This window comes from Herpailurus yagouaroundi, unplaced genomic scaffold, assembly GCF_014898765.1.
Source record: "Herpailurus yagouaroundi ecotype Mexico unplaced genomic scaffold, PumYag 213, whole genome shotgun sequence".
Lineage (NCBI taxonomy): Eukaryota > Metazoa > Chordata > Mammalia > Carnivora > Felidae > Herpailurus > Herpailurus yagouaroundi.
In genome coordinates this window covers 16,003,201-16,024,882 of record NW_024412444.1, presented here as the reverse complement: position 1 = coordinate 16,024,882, position 21,682 = coordinate 16,003,201, and the positions used below count along the sequence as shown (strand labels likewise).

Genomic DNA, 21,682 nt, shown 5'->3' with positions numbered 1-21,682 from the left:
GTGTGTGTGTGTGTGTGTGTGTGTGTGTGTGTGTGTGTCCAGGTCCTGTCTTTGCTGAACCTGCCTATGGTTTTTTGATTGGGAGAGCCAGCAGTGGCAGGCTCCCGACAGTAAAGCCAGTCCAACCTTTGAGGCTGGGAGGGTGGAGAGGCTGGGAATTCCCAGGGTATCTGAGCAGGGCGGAAGTGCCAGGGGCCTGGGCTGGGTCTGCTTCTTCGGGTGGGCCAAGGGGTGGAGACTGCTAGGTCTCTCTGTAGCTGCCAGGCCTAATTGCCTCATTAGTATCTGCCTGCCGCCCGGGCCTGTCTGGTTCCCTCCCCAACGGCCCAAACAGCCCTGTTTTTCAGGAATCCCTCCTACAAGGCACTGGTGACAGTGACAGTGACCACATGATCATGACGAGGCTGGGGAAATGGCCCGGGAGCCAGCTGGCCTGGGCCAGGCATGAATTTGCTGGGTTGAGGCCTCAGCATCCAGCCCCATCCCAGGTTTCATGCTCTGTGCTGTCCCACATGGGCTCAGCTGTCAAGCTGCCTGCCGGGAGCTGGATATGCTGTGTTCCCAGGCTCACAGGGACCAGTAGCAGCACCAGAAAACAGTCTAGAGGACTCCCTTCCTGGTCTGTTCCTACCCACCCCTACTCCTGCCACAGGGGCATGTGCCCCAAGACCTGGGAGAATCCATCCCTGCAAAGACTAGGGTCTCCTGGGAGAGAGGAGTCTAAGGGACTCTGACTCTTAGGGCCCCGAGCAGGAGCCAAGATGAGTATACCATGTGTGTTGGGACAGGGCAGGAGTGAGAGGAGGGTGGTGGGTGGAGATTGGGAGACCCGACCAAGAGACCTGGTTCTAATCCTGATTCTACCACAGGCCTCCTGTCTCTGGGCCTCAGTTTCCTCCTCTATAAACTGGGGGTGCAGTATACCAGGCAAACTGCTCTGAGGCAGGAGGAAGCCCACCATTGAAGGGCCCAGCCAAGGGCTGAGCACATGTTCCCTGAGTCAACCCTCTTATGCCTGGACAGTCGGGACAGGGCCCTGGGGGCAGGTGATGACCCCCAAGGGAAGGCCTCCGGGAGCAGAGGGATGGGAAGGGGGCTTGTAGCAGCTGTGCCAGGGAACGTGAGCAAGATGGGCTCTGAGCAGAGAGGCCGGCCCCGACAGGGAGGTTAAACAGAGACTGAGGAGACACAGCATCTCTTCTGAACCTGGAGCTGTTGGCTGCCCTGTCCTGAGGCTGATGTCGTGGTGGGGGCGGTGGCATGGACGCTCCCAACACCTGGGGCCTGCCTGTGCAGGTCCCTTCCCGTGGGGCAAGGCCCTACCCACCAGCCTTCTGCCTTTGACTCTGTGGCCACGCCTGCCCACCCACCTGGCTGCCCTCCCATAATGAAGGGTAGGGAGGGAATCAGAGTCATCAGGACCCCAACATGGCTCAAACATGGTCCTACCTCCAAGCCTTGGCCATGCCAGCCCCCTGCTGCCTTCTCTTCACCCTTCCTTAGCTGTCACCCCCATTCAGTTCCCACCTTTTGCTCAGACCCAGCAGACAACAGCCCCTGCTCTGAACCCAGAGAGCCTTTCCCATCATGGGGCTTTGACCTATACCTCCTGCCTCCTCAAGGGCTTTTCCTGTAGCACTGTCCAAAATGGGATCCGTGGAATACTGGGCTGGCCCGGCACACCTCAATAAAAGAAGTGGTCAAACGTCTGGAAAACACTATGAGCTCTGTGGCCCAAACTGCATAGCATTGGAGTGTTAAATGCTCTGACAAGTCCTGCAAGGATTGAGCTGGATTTATTTTGTTCATCAGGCATTTCCCAAACTCTGGCAACCACAGCATGAGTTTCCTGCATAACCTCCACTATCAGCTCATGGGACTGTGCCCTCAGCATGTCCTTCGGGGGAGAAAGTGGCCTTATGTTGCCCAGTGGCTATTCACACCACATTCTCTTCCCTGGACTGTGCTTCCCCTCTTCAGGGTCATCAAGGTGATCACTCAGAACCCCATACCCTTCTTCTGGCCTGCTGTAGGGCCCTGCGGTCTGCTTTCTGCCAGCAGGTCCAGCCACCCCTGTGGGATCAGAAGCTAGTCTGGTGGGAAGGTGAGGGTGATAAATGGATGCTGGGCAACAGGCTGGAGAGGAAGAAGATGAGCCAGACACTCAGCCATGTTTCTCCCAACCGGCAGCTGCCACCTCTTGGCCCCGACTGGCTCCGGTGGCCTCTAGCTCGAGGCTGCACAGGGCCGGGTTGGGTGGATAGAGAGGCTGTGCTGTCTCGGCTTGGGAGCTGCGGACGGGCTCCCCTCCCCAAGCCCAGGCCAGAGTTGGGTTACGAGCCCTGAGGGTCTCCTAATGAGTTCCACATGCAAGTGGATGCCTCGGAGAGGAAACGGGCAGGGGCTGGGGTGGGGGAGAGGGGCCTGAGGATTGGAAACATGTGTGGAGGAGGAGAAGGAGGATGGGGAGGACGACAGAGAGGTGGGGGAGAAGGAAGGGGAGGAGCAAGAGGAGGAGACTTTATTCTCAGAAGTCCTGGTGCCTACCCCTCATGAGGTTGACTGCCAGGCCCCCAAGTCCCTGTCGGAGGCCCCCAGGCCACCAGTCTGCTGGGAGAGTGGTCGGAGGGACCTCAGAGGGCCTACTCCTCTTTACTTCAGGTGGAAAAAGCCCCAACCTCCTGGCCCTGCTTGGTGGGGGTTCTGAGCCATTAGGGGCAGGATAGAACCCGCTGGGTGGGAGGGGCCATGGGGACATAAGGAAGCCCCTCCAGTGCCAGCCAGCCTGGCCAGCAGCAAAATACTCCTCCAGATCCAGCCCGGCTTCCCCTACTCCACTGGAGAGCCCTGGGTGCAGCAAGGCCACTGACTCGTCAACCCTGACTCCCACCTTTGCCCCTCTTGGCTAGTGGGTGGGCAGGGAGGCCTGGCATGTGGGTTGGCTGCCCTACCACCCCTCCCACTCACGTGGGCACCTGGACTGGCCTGGTAGCTGGAAACCTCATTAGGAAAAACAAAGGCTGTGCAGGAGCCATGTTGACATGTGGGGTGGGGGTGTCTGGTGAGAGAGGCCCACAGTGGGTAAGGAGCAGAGTCTACCTTAACAGATCCCCCCCCCCCCCCCACTCCCAGGAGTACCGGTTGAGCCCCAGGTTTCCAGCCAGCTGACCAAGGTGGAGCCTGGAGTGGGCCTTATAGCCAGCTGGCCAGCCTGCAGGACTCCGATGCCAGGAGCCCAGCCCTTCAGCCCCCACCTCCAGCCCCCTCCCCAAGCCATGGACTGGAGCCCAGCAAGGACAAGGTCTGTTCTTAGAGCTTTGTGTGAATTGTCTCAGTGAGTCTTTCCAGCAGCCCTATGAGGTCACTCCTGCTCTTACCCTATGTCATGGAGGAGGAGGCTGAGGTACAGAGAGGTGCATACAGAGCATTCCTGGCATCAGAAATAGTGGGTGCAAAGGTCCTGGGGCTGGAATGTGCCTGGTGTGTCCAAGGAACAGCAAAGAGGCTGGTGTGGCTGGAGGGGCATGAGAGGAGGGTGGAGGGGGTGGCAAGAGATGGGGTAGGGGACAGGCAGGAATGAGTGGGGCCTTGTGGTCGTGGTGAGCACTGGGGCCTCTATTCACTGTCGGGGAGGCTGGGGAACCAACCACTGGAAGCAGTTGAGCAGGGATGGCATGAGCTATCTTACCAGTTCTCATTATTTATTGCTTTTTATTCTGACAGCTTAGTAGCCTCTGGCTGCTCTGCTGAGAACAGATGGGGTGGGACAAGAGCGAAAGTGGGAGACCAGGGAGAAAAAGACCAGGCATCTCAGCAGGTTCTGGCTCCTTGCGGGTTTAGCTTTGGGATGGCGTGAGTGGTGGGCAGGCCCAAACTTCTGGGGGAGGTTGACAGGACCCTCACCTGACCTGCACAAGCCTGAGGCTCCCATCCCTCACCAGAGGGGCCTATAGAGCTGAGGCAACCCCAGGCCAGAGACCTTATCCCCCAACAGGAGACTTCAGGATACCTCTCAAAAGGCACGGGCATCCTTGTGGGGTTTCACAGATGTCTCTATCTCAACACACCCTAACCACCAGGGGAGCTAGACCCAACCCCAGGATCAGGGCAACCCCAAGAGCAAAGGTCAGCTTCCTGGTTCCGGCTAAGAAGTCCATGGAAGCAGCCCAGACAGGGGCTGGCCCAGCCCTCTGCCACAGAAAACACCTTCTGTTTCCAGTTAGCAGGCGCATGTGAGCTGCTGCCTGGAGGGTCTGGGAGGACTAACTACACCGCTTCTCTGGCTGCAAGTTTCAGAGGCTTCTGAGGAGCCAATCCAGGAGCAGTTGTCACGGGAGGAAGATTCTGGGGGTTGAGTTGGGACTGGGGAGCAAAACCAGCATCTCCATTCCAACCTTGGGCAGGAGGGCATGTCTTTGGGGCGGATCTGGCTGCGGTCAGGATTTACGGGGCTCAGTGCAGAGGTGGGGTGGGGCATCATAGTTCTTCTGGGAGATCTAGATGGTTCTAGAGAGAGCTGCCAGGGGAGGGCAGGGGGCAGGGCAAAGGTCTGGAAGAGGCCAGTTAAGCAGAGCATCTGTGGGGTGCATGTGCCCTCGGCCAGGCTTGAGACCAGGAGAGTGACAAGGACTGGCTAAACATGGGCCCCCAGCGCTCAGGGACGTCCGTGGCTCTGAAGGCAGTCTTGATTCCAAAGCTGAGTCCAGGCACCCAATGGGAGGAGAACGGAGATAGACTGGGGCTGTCAGGATGCGTGGCGGAGTGACACTGCCCAGCGTGGGTTCTGGCTCCTGCAGGCCAGCCCCCCACCTACTGGGCACCCATTTGTGCCTGAAGGAGAAGCTCAAGGCCGAGAAAGGGGAAGCTTCGGCAGAACACGACTTCCCTCTCCTGCCCAGGTTCCTTATCCCAGTGCTCAGATTTCTCATCAGTGGTAGGTCAGCGGGTGGGGGGCTGGCATTCCTGAAGCAAGAAGCGCTCCTAAGGTGAAAGAGGCTCACCTAAAGTGAAAGCACTCCTTAGCTTTGCTTTATAAATAGGTCCTTGGGAGAGTGCACTGGCAGCTCCCAACCAAGGAGGGGCTGGCATGAAAGCTTCCTAATGGCTTTGCCCCAGGCTCTCTGGCCTGGCTCCAATCCTATCTTGAGCTCAGCTGGGCCCTCAGGGGTCGGGAGTCCGGGGCAAAGCTTCTAAAAGACTTCCCAGGGGTGGCCAAGTAAGTGAGCCTAGGTTGCCAGGGCCTCCAGGCTAGGGTGAGCTGGAGCCCACCAGCCAATGGGACAAGGCCCCACACCAGGTGTGGTGCTCACAGGAAGTGGAAGGACACCCAGGACACCGGGCCGCCAACAGCCTGCCACTGCTGCCTTGGCAAAGTGGTTCCCTCAGCAGCCTGGGGTGGGTGGGGTGGAGCAGGGGTGCTCAGTAAGAAGGCCCGGGGGATTTCTGGTCCCCTTAAATGGCCATACACCAATTAAGGCGGGAGCCATCAGGGGCCTATCTTGAGCAAATCATTTAGGAAAATGAGGTTAATGACAGGGAGCCAGGACAACAGGGCCCGTGTGAGTCACCATGCTCCCGCTCGCTCAGCGGGCTGGGTTTCCGGGATTCCGGGTAATCACAAACACCCAACCTCGAGCCTGTGCTGACCCTGGTGGCAGCCTGGGTGATAGCAGAGAGGTGGCCTTAGAGTGCTGGCCTCCCTAGGTGGGGAGGGGCTGCCCTGAGTCCCCTTGCCTGCCCGCTCAAATCCCCGTTCACCACAGGCATGCTCATGGCGGGGGCCACAGGATCAGGAGTTCGTAACTGTAGCTGTCTAGAATTCCAGAGCCAGAGGGACCGTGGGACCATCAGCCCATTGACACATGGACCAACTTCCAGGAAAGGGGCCTGACCTGTCACAAGTGTCACCCCAGACTGGTGGTGGTGGGGGTCATACCAACAGTCACACACTGACCACACTCTCGCTCTGTGCCAGTCACTGCTCTGAGCGCCTCATGTGCCTGAATACATAGGCATATAACCTCAGAGAGAGTCTACAAACTTGGGAAACTCATTCAAGACCACGGAGCTAGCAGGTGGCAGAGCCAGCGTCTGGAGTTGGGAGTCAGCGACCCCTGACTCCATTGCTCGACCTCTCAGCAGCCTGCTTGCACACAGCCCGCCACCACGGAGAAATCGCGAATCTGTGGCAAGCAGATCCTGGGACAGAGGGACAAGGATGGTGCTGGGTGGGAGAATGGCAGAGTTTCTAGGTCAGGCTGGCTGGTGCCACTTGAGTCTCTGAAGGGACATGGTCAGAGCTCATGGGGAGTGGAGACTCGGGAAAGAAAGGGTAGCAGGCTTGCCAGGGGTCAGGGCAGGACTCAGCTGCTGCTGCTTTCTGGCTTGGTGGGCCGGCCCACCTGAGCTGCCCCCCGCAGTTTCTCTGGCAGAAGTACAGGTTCATCTTGAAACCCCAAGAATCTGGCAAAGGGTAGGTGGAGGGAATCACAATTTAAATCACCCATCACCAACACCTGTTCTTTTATTTCCCGTTAGGAAAATCAGGGCACGAGAGAAGGGGGTGGTGGGAATTGCCACTAGGATATACTTCTTTTTTTTTTTAATTTTTTTTTTAACGTTTATTTATTTTGGAGACAGAGAGAGAGCATGAACGGGGGGAGGGCCAGAGAGAGAGGGAGACACAGAATCCGAAGCAGGCTCCAGGCTCTGAGCTGTCAGCACAGAGCCCAACGTGGGGCTCAAACTCACGGACTGCGAGATCATGACCTGAGCTGAAGTCAGACGCTTAACCGGCTGAGTCACCCGCCCCTAGGATATACTTCTTAACAAAAAACCCCTAACCTAATCTCACCTTCCTAGCAAAAAGAAAAAAAAAAAGAGAGAGAGAGATAGAGAGAGAGAGAGAGATGCCTGCAATTTGGATTTTGGGGGACTGTTATCAAAATCTACTACCAGAAAATATGGTGGCTGAGCTGAGGCACTTGCATTTCCAGAAGGCAGAAACACCAGTGGGGGCACTGGTAAGAGCCCCTACGATGGGGGAGCCGGCGGCAAGGGCTGGCAGGGAGACACCACCACAAGAAAGGCCCTGTCATGTGGCCCCCGACCTTGCCAAGCCACCTCAAGCCCACCTAGGCCTCACGCTCCTCCCTTGCTTGTGAGGGTCCCCACGGCCAAACAGCCCAGTGTTGCCCAGCTCAGGGTCCTGTAGCACCTTCATGGGCTGGGGGTGGGGGGTCAGAGCACCCTAGAATCTCCCTCAGGAAAAATCTGGGCCCCCTAGATCCTCACTTCCTAGATCCCCTCTTCCTCAGGAAAAATCTGGGCCCCCTAGATCCTCACTGAGCAGTGAGGTCCCAACTCAGGCCCCACGTGAGCAATTTCAAGAAAGAACTCTTGGGGTTAGAACTTAGGCCCTTCATTGCTCTGCCTTGTGTGTGTGACACACTGACCCTCGAGCTTGGAGGAGGTGGGTTCTCTGTGGTGTTTCAAAGACCAGCGCAGCTCTCCAAGAACCTTCTTCCCCCACATTCCGGGTCTGGCTGGTGGCTCCATCAAGGCAGGTGTGTGAGTGTGCAGGAAACCCCTCAGGAGGGCCCTGCCTGGGCCACTCCAGAGAAGTCCTCTCAGACAGCCCGTAGGGGTTCAGTAGGGGAGAGCCCAGGCTGGGCTGCCTCAGAACACGTGGACATCTCGGCCTATAAGGGGTGTGGTGGGGGGGGGGCTGATAAACTAGGGTGGGGCTTCCAGGGACAAACACTACACCATTGCCCCCAGGCCATTTCCCCGAATCCCTAGCAGGCTCTCAATCTCCATTTTCCTCACAGAGAAAACTCAATCCTGGTGTAAACTGAAGGCAGGGTGATGGCAGCCTGGGCCCGGCCGGAGGGCAAGAGCTGCCATACAATGCCTGGAGACCTGGTTCCAGTCCTGCTGTCCCCAGTGAGAGGTACCATCTGTGTCTCCCGAGATGACCTCACCCTGAGATGGCTGCTCAAATCACCAGAGCTCCAACACAGACCTCCAGCTTCACGACTGGAAGCTACAACAGGACAGCCAGCATGGTTGGGGGCGGGGGGTGGGGTGGGTGGGTGTTGACAAACCTAGTCCCACAAGCTGCATCCTCTCTGAGCAGGTTCACTTAGGGTACCCAGACTCCCTAAAGGCCTTTACGGAGGGGGATCCCATGACCTCCCGAGGCAGCTGAGCACCTCACCTGCCAATTCAAACCAGCAGGCCTGCCCAACTCTTCTACACGCAGGGACACATGGGAGGCCTCAGCAGATCCCTGGGGACCTTCAGAAGAGCCTGAGCCAGCAGCCTCCTCCCCACTTTCCCACTCACAGCTCATGGGGAGCGAGCCTCCCTCGTAAGCACCTGGAGGGGTGGTTACCACCACCACATAACACAAGAACCTGAGGCTCAGAGAAGTTATGTCGCCATGCGGAGGTTACACAGCTGTCTAAAGGCAGAATCTGTAGCCTGATCCTGGACTGCGGCTCTCTCTCCACACAGCCGGGGGAGGCAGCTTCCCCATTCTCATCGTTCATCAGGGCTCAACACAGGCTGCCTCCTTGGCGGCCCAAGCTCCTAGGCATTCAGGCTCTGCTCCCACCTGGAAGCCGCAGAGGCTGGGAACCTCATTAGCTGCGTGGTACTAACAGCTCCCGAGAAGATCTAACACCCCCACCCCCCACCCCGGTCCCCCAGGGCAAGGCAGGTATGTTGAAGGATAAATACCTCCCTGGCTGGCTGGGTCCCAAGAAGCCAAATGCTGAAGGCATAGACAACACCGAGACATATGGCAAACACTGCCTGGCTCTCCCTGCAGGGATGCAGAGGAAGGCGCCTATGAGAACCCTCAGGAGTTAAGTGGAAATGCAGGTGCCTGAGTCTTCCAGGATCCAATCGAGGAAGCCAGCTGGGGGGCCGGCCAGGGGAGGTGAATGTCATATGGGGACTCTGGCTGTCCTTGCTCCCCCAATACCCTGAGCTCCAGAGGTAACCTGGCAGGGGCTCTCCAAAGTCACCGCTCTCATTCTCCCTTTATGGGCCCTGGGGATGGAGGCACTGATAAGGTCTCACTCAGAACAAGCCACTTTTATGAGAAGCTCAATAAAGTCCATTTTAATTTCAGATTCCTTCACCTTCGTGCATACAGAGGAGGAGCCACCAGGCCCCAGTGAACATGCGTGAGGCAGAAATCGAGGCCACTGCAAAGCTACCGCCTCCCCGCCTCGAGTGCTTCTTCCTGGATAAACCTCAGATGGACCCACATTGGGCCTTTTGTCAGATTTAGAGAAAACTCCTGGCTCCCCATCCAATGTGTAGTCCATTGCTATGGGTGGGAAGAGCCAGTCATATGACAGAAGGTTGGACAAACCCCAGGAAGGGGACTCTTCTGGAGGGGGCAGGGAAGCTGCGATCTTAGGGCTCATTGGGACTCCGAGGTAGAGGTAGCAAACATTTCCGGGTGACTCCTTCACATTAAACCAAACACAGTCCATTCTGCATGTGTTGGCCCTGCCCACAGGGGGCCGGCCTCCCACTGCCAGGTGGAGAGCCTCCAGGTGCAGACAGCAGGTGGAGGACAGAGATAGGGGCATAATCGCTGGGGCTCAGGGATGAATGTGATGCCCACAGAGCTGAATCCCTTTCATTTAAATAAATGAGTCCCCAACTCCCACAGTACCAATCCCCGGTCTGCCACCCCCCCCAAAATCGACCAAGCTCTTGATTCTTGCTCCCCTGATCACGGTGTTGTTCTCTGCATGATTAGCTGCTGGTTCTCCAGACACTGCTTCAGCTTGTCCTCCGTCAGTGTCAACCGCTGCTCCAGGATGGAGACTGTCTGCAAAATAAATGGTGGTCAGGCTTCAGGGTTGCCCTAGGGATCCCCCCAGCCATTCCTGCTCAGCTGCTCAGCCTGCTGTCCTGTCAGGTCCCTGGCTCTGGTGGCGACTGGGACTGCTCTTGCTTTCATGTCTCTTCCTGGCTCTGGATGGCTGTTCTCTGATGCTTGCAGGCAGGGGGAGGACACAGTGAGGGAAGGTCGGCAGCAGGTCCCACAGCCCTGGGTCAGAATCCCTGGCCCTGGTGGTCTGGCACTTAGATTGGGGTCTGGAACAGAATCACTTCCTCATTTGGGCCAGGTTTCTATCCACAACCAACTGGAGACCATCACCCATCTCCATTCCAAAGGTAAGAAAATGATACCCCCAAATGAAGGCACCACATTAAGGTCCTGTCTACACCTCAGGCTCTTCACCTCTATACCTGGAGGGACTTCCCAGACTGGGAGGTGAGCGACTGAGCGACCCCGAGCCTAGGAGGGCCTCTGCCTGTCCAAGTCCAGTGAGGACCATTGCAGGAATATGCCACCTAGAAATTTGGCCCTAACTCAGCTGCCAAGCCCCTTTTTTCCTCTGTAATGGAAGGATAACGCCAAGCTCACAGGAGTCCTGGACACTATGGGTTTTGACTCAGGATGGCACCCAGCACTTCTTAGCTTGACCCATGTTGGCAATGCTTGTCATCATGTTGGCTTCCAGAGGCTGAGCCCTTGCTCCCTGGCCTCTCCTGCACACCCAGCACAACCTAGCTGTCTAGCCTGCCCATGCCCCCAGCTGCTGGGGCTGCATGCGCCTTATGGGCCAGGGCCAGTGTTGCAGACGTGGCTGCAAAAAACCTGCCCACCTCCTCTGGCTTTGGACAGAGTGCTGGCAGAGGGGCAGGTGCTATCTGGGAGCCGGTGTGCTCTCGGGCCTGCCCACCGGTCACACGGCCAACCCCAGCCATCACCCAGCCTGACCCATGCTGGCCACTATGGCTGAGCTCACATTCCCCCCATCGAGAGCTAGGTGAGTGCCTGTGCGTGTCAGGCCCGCACCTGGCACTGGGTGAGTCTGCTGTGAGCAAGGCAGGCTCGGTTCCTGTGTGGTGCTGCCTACAGCCAGCAGAAAGGCTCAGATTAAGAAACAATACTTTCTATTAATTTTACCCATTTGTCTGTGGGCTTTCCCAAGAGGTTTTGCCACCTTCCCTGAGGCTCCACGGAGGCTGTGGGCCTTGGTCCAGTGAAAAGGAAACTTTCCCTTCATACATTTAATAAAACATCGAAACATTCTGGGAGGGAGTTTCCCCTCTAAGGCTGCTATAAATTCTCACAGCATCCCGCACGGACGTCAGCCGCTCACGGAGGCTGCTCCTCCTGGCGGCTGGCCCTTTCTAACTGAGCTGGCCTGGGCTGTAAGGGCTCTGAAAAGGTGCACTGCACCCTGAGAGGCAGGGCTGAGCTGAAAGAGAGTCACACTCCCCCTGTGCTGGTCAGAAGCCGTCGAGGGGTCTGTACCTCGTAAAAGTGGCGGCGGAAACAGCCCCTGGCTGGCCCAGAGCAGCATTCCTGGAAGTTTCCACAGGCTGCTGCAAAGCTTGTGCCGAGCCAAGCTCCAAAATCATTCTTCATCCAGACTTTTTCCGATGGTCCCGGACTCCAGGCCACAGTGGGGGAGCCCGCCTGCTTTTCCTCTTTGCCCACCCCCTCCCTGCCCCTTTAAACCTTTTCACAGGGACCGAAGTTTCAAGTGTGGAGGCAGCGGGTGCCGGGCCAATGTCAATACCGGGGGTGCCACGCATTTCATGAGGCCTCCACTTAGTTCCATGGGGGGGCCCATACTTTAGCTCGGTAGAAATAGGGCCCTCCTGAAAGGAGGGTGCCAGCCCAATTTTGGGCCCTTCCTGGGGGAGCTTTGAGAGGGTGCTTTGTGGCATGTTGTAGACAAAAAGGCTTTCACAAGTCCACTACTCCTCAAACCTGCAGCTCCTTCCTCTCCCTGACGTTCTCCCACTTCCCCCCTTTTCTAGCTGAGAAAGACTCAGGAAGAGTCATCATCTCTGTCTTTTCTCTCTACTTCCTGTCTCCCCTGTGCCCCCAGCATACTCTGCCAAGATGCTGGGTGGCAGCCACCATCCAGGGATGAAGTCTACCAGGCTCTTCCAGCTCACATTTAATCCCACCCAACTCCTGTCTGAGCCAGAAGGATGGGCCAGGGAGAGGACGATTTTTTTGATTTCTGAATGTTAGAATGTTGTCTTGGTGTTCTCTGCTCCACAAGTTTTCCTGAATAATCCTACTCTAATAAAACACGAGACTTCATTTTCATGGAAAATGGTGTCTCTCATGATAAAGTAAAACCTAGAAATCCCAACGTCTAGTTTTGCTGATGTGCCTTCCCTCCACCACGGGAAGGGTCTCCACAGCAATGGAAAGGTTGCCAGTGGGGCATCTGAGGAGCAGAGGTCAAACACACTCAGGGCTGGAGGCACAGACAGCAGGAGGGCAGGTGGGCCACCTGTAGGGACAGTCCAGGCCACCACGGTGTCACCATATTCCCAGCTGCTGGGGCCTGTGGGAGGGAGGAAGGGAAAGCATCTGGGACAGTGTGTGGGTGGGCGAGGGTATCCCCAGCAAGGGCTGGTTCTGGGACATACCACTTGGCCTTGTTCGCAGTGTGACCTCACCTGCCGGTTCAGAACAACATGCCCACCCGCACCAAGTGTCAGGCACACAGCAAGCCTCAGTAAACACGTGCTGCCTCAGTGTCCAGAGGGCAGAGGCCGTAGCTCGTTTCTCCTGCTGTCCAGGGCCACGCCAAGCAGGCTGCTCGCCTTGCTCTGTGCACCGGGTCCTTCCACACGGCGTCTGCAGTGTGGCATGCCTGCCCCAGAGGCGGGGGGAGCGCTACCGAGGCAAACAGCTCCACGGTCTTCCTGACAGCCCCCCACTCCTGCCAACCTTCTCACCCTCCTTTCACTCAGGGCAAATGACAGCTGGCCTCACAAGCAGCCCCTGGGCCCTCATGGCCCCTCACCTTTCTCTGTCCAGAGGAGCAGGGGGTGAGAGAAAGTCCCCAAGGAGGTACAGGCTGGTTCTGGTGGCAAATGGCAATGAGAGAAGCAGCCCTGCTTGACCTGGGCATCTGTGGACCTCTGTCCTCTCAGCAGGGCAAAGGAAATGTGGAGAAAGGGCTGAGGAGGCCAGTGTTCTGGCTGCTAGGCAGACCTGTCTGGGTAAGGTGACCCATCTCCTAGGACTCCTGCATGGTGGAGTCCAAACTCCTCCAGAAAGGTCCCTCCTGCCTGCTGACCTTGGAGAAACCAGGCAACTCATTCCCTCTCCTTGGCCCTTGTGCCATCCGGGCAACTTACTCTAGAGTCCCCTCCATAATTGAGGTGTGGAGCCCAGACTCCAGGGGAGACTGGTGGGAGGACCCGGGACAGGCCCTAGGGGCTCATCCTGATGCTTCTTGACACTCTGCTCCAGGGGCTGCTCTTGGCAGCTCATGTTCATGGAGCGCTCGTGATCCTGCCGAGCCCTCTTCCACAATCCTTCAGCGTGGGAGCCTTCCACATGCCCATTTTTCAGATGAGGAAATCCATGCACAGTGATATTAAGCAACTTGCCTAGAGTCACACAGCTTATAAATGACAAACCAGGCCATGACCCACAGCGGCCTGGCTTCAGAGTTTGGGCGAAGGCACCGGGAGCTGAACCTTCGCTTTGCCCCCATCAAGCACGTATAAGGTGAGGCCTGGCCTAATTCCTCCCCACTTGCTCCAGCCATGCCTGAGGGCTACTGGCTACGTAACCCCGGGAGGCCTGTGTGTCCCCCACCCAGTGCCCAAGCTCGAGCAGCCCGAGGAGGAACTCGTGGATCTCTGTTCTTACCCAGCAACAGTCACCTTCTGTCCTGTCCAGGCCACATGGACACCTGGCTCCAGATTAAATGAGCAGACGTAGTAAAAAGGGACACCCCCCAGAGTCACCTAGCAGTCCCCTCACACCATCAGGCCACACTCAGAGACAGTTCCTAGGCCTCAGATGCCTCCAATCCCCTATAAAGCAGTCTCTTACCTCACTTAACATTTAGGTTTGGAATTATCATAAAAGTCATGATTTTGAGCTACAAAAATATTATAGGGTTAAAGGGGACATCCCAACAAGAACCCTTTAATAGACACACGATGAGAAAGTACCCAAACGCCTGAGTTTTAGACACTCTCTTTCACTGGAGTGCGGTGTCACTCAGCATAAGTGAGCAGTTCCCAAACATGCTGTGGGACTTGCCCTGGTCACTGCTGGGTGTCCCACCCCTCACAAGACGGGGCTCAACTAAGTAAGGCACCTCTCTCCCTGAACCATGGGGACAGGAAGCAGAATTCAGACCCCACACCTGGACACTGTCACCCTCGTCCAACACTGTCCACTTCCAAGGTCCTGGCATTCACCTGCCAGCCATGGGGAAGCCTCATGGGACAAAGTCATAGGAGACTCAGAAATTTCATCTTCAAAGTCACCCCTGTCAGAGGGTCACTTGGGGACTTGTTTCTGAACCACCTTCTGCTGCTGTTACCAGCAATTTCCAGAAAGCCACAGCCCTTGTCATGGGAAACAGTACCCTTAAAAACATTCCTGTTCGCTGTTGAACATAGTCTGTTGTATCTTTAGACCGAGGCTTGGTGTACTTGGCCTGCTGTCTCTTTTGGTAAGTAAGGTTTTACTGTCACGCCCATTTGTTTATGTTGTCTACGGCTGCTTTCTGGCTATGATGGCAGGTTGAATAATTGTGACAAGAGACCCTATGGCCCACAAAACCAGATATTTACCAACCCTTGCCTCAGACTGTCTTCACTCACTCATCCTCACTGAGCACCCGTGTGTTGGCCCGTGTCACCCAGGGTGACAACGGTGCACACAGACTCGGCTAGGCCTGCAGGGCGCACACCAGTTTGCAGAGGCAAGTACCAAGCAGTCGTACAGACCAGCAGGGTGTGCTGGGAAGAACAGAGGGGTTTGGCTTGGGGAAGTGGGCCCGGGAACAGAGCGGTGAGCAAAGGCTAAGGAAGAGTTCACCAGGCAAGCGGGGCAAGAAGGCGCTGGGGCCAAAGGATCACAGAGCACGGAGCCCCGAGGTGGCAGGGAAGGTAACGAGCAGAGGGATAGATCAAAGGAGGCATGTCTGAGGGAGTGAGGAAGGGCCTTGTGGAGGCAAGAGATGGGGCCGGGGCCTTTGGGCCATGCTAGGTGGCGGCCTTGCCTTCAGCCTCAGAGCAGAGGACAGGGCTGGTGGTCCTGGGCCGAGTGGGGAGCAGACCCTTCTGGCTGCCACAGGGGGATGTTGCACACACAGCTGTGGTTAGGTGTGTTGGAGGCCCAACCAGATACCAACGAAGTATGATCCCCCACCACGTGGGGGTAAGTCAGAGGCAGATGGGAGAAGGGACCATTCCCTGAGGCCCCAAGCATAGGACAGAACACAGGACAGGGGCAGAGAATGGGCTCCAGACAGGACGGGTTAAGTGTGAGGGCCCTCCGCCTCTGAGTGGGCTGGGCAGGAGGCCTGAGCCAGTAACAGGGCTATTTTGCATTCTGACACTATCGTCCCTGCTGGGGGCAGAGTGGGGGAGGAAGAGGTAGGGAGAGCAGAGGAACAAGCCCCTGGACACCAGACAGAATCTGGGGCGGGATGATACCAGTGACACTGCTGAAGCCCACTGGAAAGTAGCCTAGCCCCTCAGTGGGTGACAAGGAAGGGACAGGCAATGCAGGGAACCTGTCAGGGAGAGTGCTGGAGGCACAGCGGACCAAAACCAAGAGCATGAGTGAGGCCGGCTCAGGCTGGGGGTGGGGCAGCATTCCCAGCCTGACTTGGCTGCCTGAGCTCTCCAGAGGAATATCCTCTGGGAGAGGCTGAACAAGCGCATCTTATTCAAATCCTCATCTTCCTGCCTAGGGGAGAACAGACGCTGTGATCTGTCCCCTGTCAAGGCAACATTAACAGGGCAAGTGGCTTCTCTCACTCACAGTTCAAGATGTGTAAGACGGTTCATGTAACACCCTGAAGGGCCTTCTGAGTGGGGTCTAAAAATAACCGATTTTAAAGCGACAGGCTTGTTTTTTTAGTCCCCTAGGAACTGTAGTGATGCCCAAAGAAGTTGTGCCAAAATGCCAGTCTTCAGCCACACGTCTGGCACCCAGGGCCCCCAGCTCCAAGCGGGAGACGACACAACACGAGGGACATCTAGACAGCCATCGTGGCTCTGGACCTCGCTGCCTTGGATATCTTTTCCCTAATGGCATCAAAGTATCAGATGCCTGCCCATGGCTGCAGGGCTCTGGGAGCTGGAAGAGTTGAGCCCAGCTCCCACACTGGCCCTCTGCCCACCGATGGCCCAAACTGGCCAGTCCAGGTGCCCTGCGTGGGGCAGAGCCTGGGGGCGTGTATCTCCACTGACTTTTGAGGGGCCCAAGGGGAGAGCCTCCACTCCTGATGTGTGACAGGGACTTAGGCATCTGAAGAGTGTTGCCAGAGGCCAGAGAGCATCTACAGGGCCTCTGCCTGACTGTGCTGCCTGAGAGGGCCGGGAGCCATGATGCTCCCACGGGCTCTGTGCGGGTGTCACATGGAGGCGGCGAGAGTCCAGTGCTCCCTGAGAGCATAATCCCCACCCTTGGAAGTAGAAGTGGTGCAACAAAGCAGAAGGGCTGCTCTGCCACCCAGCGCGTGGAGGCCCCGCTCGCTCCCTTCATGGAGCTCTTCATGCTCCTCTCATGGCCGCTCTCTCCCTGCCAGTTCCATCACGCTTTCCCTGGGCTTGGTGGGCTTTTCCTTTGTCCCTTCTTTCTCCAGTGGACTGCCTACTTCCCAGCCCCCCTCTTCCTATGGTATGACCTCCCCTTCTTTCAGCCCTGCTGGCCTCTTTTTTCTCCCCAGACTGGTTTCCTCTTGAGGCAGGCTTGTCCTGCATTTTTTTCCTCAGCTCTTTCCCCTAGTCCTCATTTCTACCTCCTTTCTTTCTGTTTTAGTTTTTAAAAAATGTTTTATTTATTTTTGAGAGAGAAAGAGAGAGATGGAGTATGAGCAGGGGAGGGGCAGAGAGAGAGGGAGACACAGAATCTGAAGCAGGCTCCAGGCTCCGAGCCGTCAGCACAGAGCCCGATGCGGGGCTCAAACCCATGAACTGTGAGATCATGACCTGAGCCAAAGTCAGATGCTTAACCAACCGAGCCACCCAGGTGCCCCTTTACCTCCTTTTTAGGTCTCTTTTTCATCCCCTTTACACTTGTGTTTGGAGAGAAGGCAAGAAGAAAAGGAGCAGGATATGTTCAGAGAGTTAGCTCCAAGTGAAGCCCAGGCCCCTGACATGGCTCACCTACTCTGGGGCTGATATACCTGGGAAGAAGAGCTCTGACTCGGACTGGGGCCTGGGAGGCCTCTGTGAGGAGACAACAACCCGAGACAGGCTAAAGGAAATGTGTTCCAAACACAAGGTATAGTAGGTGCAAAGGCCCTGAGGCACAGAAGAATATGGCATTGTTGAGGAGGTGAGTGCTGTTGGTTTGGAGTGGTTGAACAGGGAAGAGAGTGTGGTGGCCACAAGGAAGGTGGAGGAGGGCCCCTGGGGCCCTTGGCCAAAAAGGGACAGGAACAGGGAAGCCTCCACCCTGGCACTGCCTTATCACACTCACAGGTCTGAGCAACTACAGCCAGGAAGATGGGGCTCCTGCATGCCTGTGGTCAGTTTTCAGAACTGGTTCTAGAGTAAGTCTGGGAGAAGAGGCTCAGCCCGGGAACTGACTACGGCCACCAGGTGCCACAGTCGGAGGTGAAACGGAAGGGGGTGAACTGGCACTTCGGAATACCAAGGGCAGACCTCGTGAGCCAGGGGCCTTCCAGCAGCTGCTCCTCCTCCCAGAGCACTGCTGCTACTACGACCTTTGCTGAAAGCGTCTCTCCTGTACAGCCCATGAGCAAATGTAGCAGGAAGACTGGAGCCATAACTTCCACAAAGACCTGAGGGGCCACAGCACACCAACAGGGCCCTCCTGACCACCTCATCCATCCCCACACATTTGTCAGGTCCGCCACATGCAGCAGATAAGAGACCGGCTCGGAGGGGCTTCCAGGCACTGGCGTGGCCGCAGCACTGGTCCTGTCTGGGCTGGCTTTTGGGGAAGCTGCCCAACCATGACTGACAGTGAGTAACATTTTGGAGGAAAGGAGAAAGACAGAAGGTAACCAGCCAGCCTTTCTGTGTGCATTTCTCAGATATTTGGCCAGTTCCTTCTGGAATGCTGCTGCACGTGCAGACCTCGCTCCAGGCCTCCCCGCGGCACTCCCCACCCCATCCGGCTCCGGCGCAGCCCTTCTATCCCAGGGCCCCCGACCCCAGCCAGGGAACTTCTCCATGTCCACTTTCTGCTCTGAGCAGAGCCCTAGCCCTCTTAGGTGGTTTCTATGGTCAGAATCCCCTCCTGGGCCTCCCTGGAACATGGCCCAGAGGTGGACAGGGTGGCTGGGCCAGAGAGCAAACATCCAGCCACAGGCGCCCTCGAGCTCTCTGCCAGGCTGGGGGCACCGCAGCGAGGAGAACTAAAATGGGCAGCAGTGTAGCAGGAAGCTGGGACACTGGGCCACCCGTGTCTGAAGGGGGCCTGGGGGGCAGCGAGGCGAGAGGGTTAAGCAACTGGGGTGGGGGTTGCTGCCCAAGCAGGCGTGCGGCAGGGCTGCAGTGTGGGGGGAAAGTCAGGCAGAGAGACGTCAAGGATGCGGGGCCAAGTATGTGGGGCCGGGAGAGGGCGGTGGGGGTGGTGAGCACAGCAGGGCGCCAGAGCAGGGGGGCACTGCAGGAAGGGCTGATGGCATGTAGGAAACCAATCGCATGACTAGACCGTGTTGTTCTCAACTCTTCTGGCTGCCGAGTCGGGCTGGGCAGCATCCTCACATCAGGGCTCTGCCTCACCAGTGTCCTCACCAGACCCAGATAGGCTACTCCTGCCCCAGGGCTCCCAACATGAGATGGGTGCCCTAGGCCCCTCTCGGTGACTACTCCGCTCAGGCTCCACCTTCCACCTCGGCTTTCCGGGACTCCTGGGTCACCCTCCACCTCCACACTGCTTCTGCTGTGTCCCTTTCCTATCCAGGAGCTCAGGGATAACGGACGAACTCCTTGGCATGCATTCTCATGGCACTCAAGGTCCACGTTGCCTATTACTATTGCTCTCTCTGACCAAAGCCACCTACCAAAAGCCCCACCTCAGCCCTCTTTCCCCACAAGTCCCCCTCGGCTCACCCCCATGCTCAGTGCCTGCCCAGCTCCTCTCCCAGGATGTCCTGGCCATAGCACAGGTGCAGACTCTTGGAAAATGCTATTATGGTGACCCCTGGTCCCTACCTTTGTCCTGTGTGGTAAGAGCACAGGCTCCAGAGCTATGCTGCCTGGGTTCAAATCTGAACTTGACTGCTAACTTGCTGAGTGCCCTGGGGCAAGTTATCTGACTCAAGGCTTTAGATTCCTCATCTGTATACTGCATCTCTCGAGGCTCCGTTGTAATACTGTATCAACAGCTAATATTTATGTGGCCCTTGCTCTGGACATGGGGGTGCACCGTGGGCAACATGGCTCCCTACTTCATGGGGGCCATGGCTAAGCTCTGAGCTGCAGGGGGCCTTGTATAGATGGGGCTTGATGAGGCCCCCAAAGAAGGCAGCCTGTGGTCAGGCCTGGTAGGGTCTGAGCCATCAGGGCACGTGGTGGTCTGGCTGCTCCTTAAAGTTCTCTTGTGACGGCAAGTTCCTTTTAATCATTTCCAGGCTTGTGGTTGATTTGGCTCCTCTAGGCGGTCTCCCACAGGGGCTGGGGCATCCCAACCCCCTCCCCCCAAGACAGAAGCCAGATTACCGGTGGTGGTAGTGTCCCAGGTGCCCTGGGGCTTAGGGAGAGGACGCACCTGCCTGGCCACACCACTGGGGGCCTTTGTGCCAGGCTTCGGGGAGCATCCTGGCGCTGGCCATTGGCTCAATGCCCCTGTCTTGACTGTGCCGCACAGAATGTCTAACTTTCCTTTCGTTTCATTGCAAAGATGGAAAAATATGGAATTAATCTCCCCTCTAGCATGGTTTTGACTTCACTCAGATTCTAAAGATCTAAAACAGATGCAATAAAAGGGGAATCTCTTTGCTGTGGGGTCTTGTGAGCTATCAAAACAAAGTGGGGCTGCTGGGCTCAGCGCCTGCACAGCTCTGCCTTGTCTCCTGCCAGCTCCAGCTTTGTCTGTTGGTGTATGTCAGTGTGTGTGTGTGTACACACACACATGCAGGGCCCTGTCTTGCTGATGGTGCCCTGGTCAGCCAGTTGCCACATGTCAGGGCTGAACAGGGGCCGGAAGGGCCAGCCTGGCTTTGGGAGGCTGCTGGTCTGAGCCAAGTGCTTCCCACCAGCCAAGGCTCTGCCTCTTTGCCCTGGCCTCTGTCCAGCGCCCAGTGGTCCGTGGCACAGGGGCCTTCGAGTCAAAGGGGCAAATGCTGGCCCTCGACAGCCCGCTGACGTCCATCAGTCTGAATGCTGGCATCATAAGGACAGGGGTTTTTGTCTATTCTTGCTCACTGCGGTCTTCCTGCTTCCAGGCACAGCTCCTGGCACACAGTAGGTGCATACTGAGTGCTGGATGGACAAATGCCAGGCCCTGAGCTCCACGAAGATGCAGGAATTCAGGTACTGCACCAGCGAGCCCATCATGTTCCCAAGGCCCAGGCGCAGCCTTACTCCTGGGGTGAGACCACCTGGCTGGTGAGGGACGCTCCCCTCAGGTTGGGCCTTGGACCTGGCAGGCTCGAGGGGACAGCGGGGGAGGGACTGGAGGCTAGATAGGCCAGAGGGGCCCCTGCCAGCTGGCCTTGGCCTCAGCAGGATGTAGGGGTGTGCAAAATAGGATGGGAGTCCAGGAAGCAGTCCACTTCCTCCCCTTCCCACCTCAGGCCTGATTTGATGAGGGCTAGCAGCTTCGAGGCCTGAATTTCAGAGGGGAAGAAATGGGAGAATCCCTCTCCTGCTGACGTCTGACATGCTAACTTGCCCGGGATCACACACAGCTGATGCACAACAAAACGTGTTTCTACAGAAATTCCTCCCAATCTCTCTGGGCTCAGCAACTGTCTTTTTAACCAACCCCCTTCACCCAAACGTTTGCTGCTAACAACACAAAATGAGCCTTTGTCCCTCGAGCCCACAGGTCTATGTTTCTGTTTCACATTATCTCAGGGATATAGGATTTCTCTGACGTTTTTGCATCCCCCAGCCCCCACCTCTACTGAGGATTAGCTCTCTTCGGGAAGTCCATGAAACACTATTTTCTATTGGTGGATTAGCCATGGGATTAAAGAATCTTGGCTAATATACCTTCCTTGTGGCTTTAGAGCAGCTCCTTTTAAATGAACACAGGCTTTTCCATATTACTGCTTACCCCCAAAAGAGAAGCTATAAAAAGTAGATCCACTAACCACTATCCATAAAACGGAATGCTTCTGGGGCCCAGGGGGTGCTACCCACACCAGGACAAAAGTTCTGAGCTGCAGACCCTGCCAAAACTGGCCTGAGTTCAAGCTCATCTCCTTGTCAGCCCTGGGCAGGCTGCCAGGGAGGCAAGGGTCTACAAGGGACACGCCCTAAGGTGCAGGATGCCAGTCACTGCTCAACCAGCGGCTTTACTGTACTCTGACTCCGTGGTGAGTCCAAACAGGGCTGAGCACGGGCTGTGAACCTTGGCTTTGGCCACCTTCTGCATTCCATTTCTTCAGAAGTCGACTTTCCCAACAATCCATAATCCAAAGTGTTAGTTAAT

The 21,682-nt window shown here is 56.7% G+C and overlaps 1 protein-coding gene across 3 annotated transcripts in view; it reads right to left on the bottom strand.

The window, feature by feature from the left end:
* Window positions 1–9,101: 9,101 nt before the first annotated feature.
* Window positions 9,102–21,682, bottom strand: part of POC1A (POC1 centriolar protein A) — a 93,501-nt gene continuing 80,920 nt past the window's right edge. For all 3 annotated transcript variants that reach the window (XM_040454914.1, XM_040454912.1, XM_040454913.1), the window contains exon 11: window positions 9,102–9,853. In XM_040454914.1, the coding sequence (XP_040310848.1) occupies window positions 9,755–9,853 (99 nt within the window). In that variant the 3' untranslated portion in view covers window positions 9,102–9,754. The remainder of the gene's footprint in view (window positions 9,854–21,682) is intronic.